The sequence below is a fragment of the Fonticula alba genome (assembly GCF_000388065.1).
Source record: "Fonticula alba strain ATCC 38817 unplaced genomic scaffold supercont2.2, whole genome shotgun sequence".
NCBI classification, from domain to species: Eukaryota; order Rotosphaerida; family Fonticulaceae; genus Fonticula; species Fonticula alba.
In genome coordinates, this window is record NW_009242972.1 from 1,065,402 (window position 1) to 1,068,987 (window position 3,586).

A 3,586-nucleotide genomic window follows, 5' to 3' on the forward strand; every position below is an offset into this window, starting at 1 on the left:
CGCCTGCCTCTGTTGCGTGCTTTCCCGCCTGCTGTCTCGCGGCCGCCGGGAGGGCGAGGGAGTCCCATTTCCTCTCCAATGCCGTGGGGGGGGGGGGGGGGACCTTCCATTCACCCTCCTTGTGTAGGTCATTTTTCGTGTCCTTGTGTGTGCTGTACAATGGAATTATCTCCCTTCCTCTCTTTTCATCTCCCTCTCTCTTCCCCTCTCTCGGCCCTTGTTTGTTGGTTCCTCAACAGACAAGCCCTCGCCATCTGTGTGGGTGTTTCCGGCTCTTGGATGTGGTGTGATTTTGCATGCTGTTGGCTATTGGGTGAACGCTTCACCGCCCAGGGAGAGGGGGGAGGGGGAAGCAGGTGGTCATGCTCCCCCGAGGACATGCGTGCCGTGGATATCGCCCTCGACGCCCCTTCCCTTTGTTGGCCCTCGTTCGGAGGCCCGCCCTGCCTGGCGAGAACCGGGGCGCCTCAGCCCGAAGACACCACCTTGTCGGCGACTTGGGTCCGGCGTTTCTCCGCCTCGCGCAGGAGGTTCTCCAGATGGCACTTCTGTTGCCAGAGGCGCTCGCGCCGGACCGGATCGAAGTCCCCAAAATGGTACCCCCGCGGGAGTTGGCGATCATAAATGAGCACCTTGTTGTGGAAGGCCCACACCGAGGGCCGGTGAGCCACGCTGATGAGGGTGATGCCGGCGCGCCTGGCATGGGCGTATGCGGCAGCCTCGGCCCCGAGGCTCAGGGCTGCGGTGCATTCGTCCAGCACCGCGAAGGCTGGCCGGTGATACAGCAGCCGGGCCAGGGCCAGGCGCTGCTGCTCCCCGACCGACAGCTCAGCGGCCCAGCTGTTTTGAACTCGCCAGCCGGACAGTCCGCGCGGATCCGGGCCGCGGTATTGCTCCGGCGGGTCCTCGGCCACGGCTCCCGGGGCAAGTGAAGCTCCGCCGGCCGGGGCCAGACCCAGGGCGGGCTGCTCGGCCCCCGGGCCATCGTACTCCGGTGACCGGGAGGTCACCATGCGCTGGATGCCCATTTTGCCGAGAATCTCCATGACGTCGGCCTCGTCGAAGCCACGTCGGCGCATGTCTTCCTCATTGTGGGGGTAGATGATCCTGTGCGATATGGGCGTGCGGGGGGGCGGGGGATTGGATTGTCCAGGGCCGGTGGTATCAGCATATTTTTGCGGCACGGCGGCCGGGGGCAAGTGTCGTGTGACGATCGCGCAGGAGGAAGGCAGGAGGCGGGGGTGCGGGAGGGGGGCGGGGAGAGAAAGGAAAAAAAGACCCCGACTCGGGACTTGACGCACTGCTCCAGGAGGGTGCCATTGGTCAGGTACGGGCGTTGTGGCACGTAAAACACCCCCCCGGAGGGCCGCGACACGAAGGCATCAGTCAAGGCCCCCAGGCCGTGGCATGCGGTGCACATCCGGTGCCGGTGCTGACCGGTGCCGGCGCATGTGGCACATTCCCGCGAGGGGCCCCACACGGGCCACAGGCCACCCAGCACCCGGAAGAGCGAGGACTTGCCACAGCCATTGGGCCCGAGGATTAGCAAGTGCTCGCCCTTGGCAATGGTGAAGGAGATTTCTTGCAGCAGCGGCGCGCCGCCTGGACGATCGGGGCTCCGGCCGCTGGTCATCACCGGCGGCAGGAGCGTCACCCGGTGGAACTGGCGGACATGGGGCGTGTCAGTTGGCCCCGCTGCCCGGTGGCTGCCTCCAAACGACATGCCATGCCTGGATCCGCACCCCCCCCCCCCCCCCCCCCCCCCCCCCCTCCGCCCCGGGGCAAGGCGCCTCCTCCTTCAGCGTACTTCAATCGTGTCGGCCGACTGCTTCATCCGGCCACGGGCGTACACCTGCACGCCGGGGTCCAGCGGCGTCGGTGCTGGGCGGCCGGTGGCCGTGGACCGGTGGCTTTGTGGCGGCTTGCGATCCCGATGCTGACGGGCATCGGCCTCGATGGCGTCCCATGTTTCCAGCATCTCGCCAATGCGATTGACCAAGCCCTGGGCCTTGGGCGCCGAGTCGGCCCAAGCCTTGGATGCGCGGGCCGTGGCATCGGCGCTGGAATTCAGCAAGCGCCGCGTGGCCACCAGGCTGGACGCGCGCTCGGAGGTTTGCTCCTCCTCCTCGGCCAGGCGATCCCGAGCACTTGCCCCGGCGGCCAGGGGGTTGTTGACAGTCGGCCGGAAGCCCGGGATCATGGACAGCAGGGCGCCCGCGCCGTCGCTGGTGCCGGCCGCCGAGATCAGATGCCCGGCGGCCGTGTAGATGTACTTGGTGATGTACTGCTCCACCGAGGCATGGGCAAAGCGCATGCGATCGAGGTAGTAGCTTTGCCGCATGAGGGCGTCGAATGCCTCGCGCAGGGCCCCGGTCTCGGGCCCATGCCGGCGAGCGCCATGCCCCGGAGGGCAGGCGGGGGCGTGCTTTGGCGCGCCGAGGCCGGTCGACCGGGCGACTTGACTTTCGTGACCGCCGGCCGGGCCCATCATGGGGGACCCCTCGTTGGAGCGGTATGCGTGTGTCAGTGGTCCGAAGGCCGTGGAGCTCCGGACAGACAGCGGCCCATGCGGGCCAATTAGCATGATGCCGTCCTCATAGCAGGCCGGGTGCCGGGGGGAGGCCCCGTCGGAGGTGTCGCCGTCGGGGGCTGCCCGATCGCCGGCCATGGCCAGCCGGCTCTTGGATGTGGCCCGGGTGGCATCGGCGCTGTCCATCGTCACCGTGCACCGGTCGCCGCCGCGCAGGAAACTCACCTCCTCGGCCGCGGCGTCCAGACGCGAGTAGGCCGTGCGAAGGGCCCCCTCCCGCCGGGCCAGCTCGGCCGACGCCTGGCCCAGGGACTTGATGGTCGGGCGCTCGGAGCTGGCCAGGACCTGCGGCATGTGGCCGCCGGGTGGAAGGGCCACGGCGTCGTCGAAGAGCCGGAGGATTTGCCGGGCTGCACGACTGCCCAGCTGCCGGCAGGCCCAGGCCGTCAGATGCACGGTGGCATGGGCCGTGGCCAGGGCCAGCGTTCCCTGGTACGCGGATTCCAGGAAGGTTTTGCTTGTGCCATCGGCCCGGTGTGTGCCGCCGATGAGCTTGGCCACGCGGATGTTCATGATGATGATGTCGATCACCGGCTTGGTGATGCCGCTGTGGAGCTCCACAATGGCGAAGGCCAGGGCCGCCGCATCGTGGGTGATTCGGTGGGGCGCATCGTCGATCGCAGCGCCGCCGGGGGCAGCCGTGCCGGTGGTCGGGGCCGGGCCCGGGCCGCCGGGTCCCGCCGTGTCAAGTGGCGGCTGGCTGACTCGATCGCTGGACGGCTCGCCGGAGGTGATGGCCTCCTCGGCATAGTAGTACAGCCCAGGCGGAGCCCCGTGCATGCCTTTGTAGTAGAGCTTCTCCAGATGCGCCCGGTCGGTGGTCGTGGACAAGTACCGATCCTGCAGGTGACCGGTCAGCCGGTCGCGACAGGCCAATGTCAGCTCACTTTGCAGGTAGGAAAGCTGCCAATGGCCGATCCCGGACCCGGCGAGGGTCGGGCCCGAGGCACCAGGGACCAATGGGGGCGAGTGTAGGACGCAGGTTAATAGGCGGTG

At 68.1% G+C, this 3,586-nt stretch overlaps 1 protein-coding gene across 2 annotated transcripts in view; it reads right to left on the minus strand.

Moving 5' to 3' along the window:
• Positions 1-207: 207 nt before the first annotated feature.
• H696_01263 overlaps positions 208-3,586 on the minus strand; it is a 4,450-nt gene continuing 1,071 nt past the window's right edge. Inside the window, exons 5-7 of one of the 2 annotated variants that reach the window (XM_009495150.1) lie at positions 1,808-3,493; positions 1,302-1,663; positions 208-1,107 (exon numbers count right to left, since the gene is read on the minus strand). In XM_009495150.1, coding sequence (XP_009493425.1) covers positions 468-1,107; positions 1,302-1,663; positions 1,808-3,493 — 2,688 coding nt within the window. In that variant the 3' untranslated portion in view covers positions 208-467. Of the gene's footprint in view, positions 1,108-1,301; positions 1,664-1,807 lie in introns of both variants that reach the window. The other variant, XM_009495149.1, reaches the window with a different exon arrangement.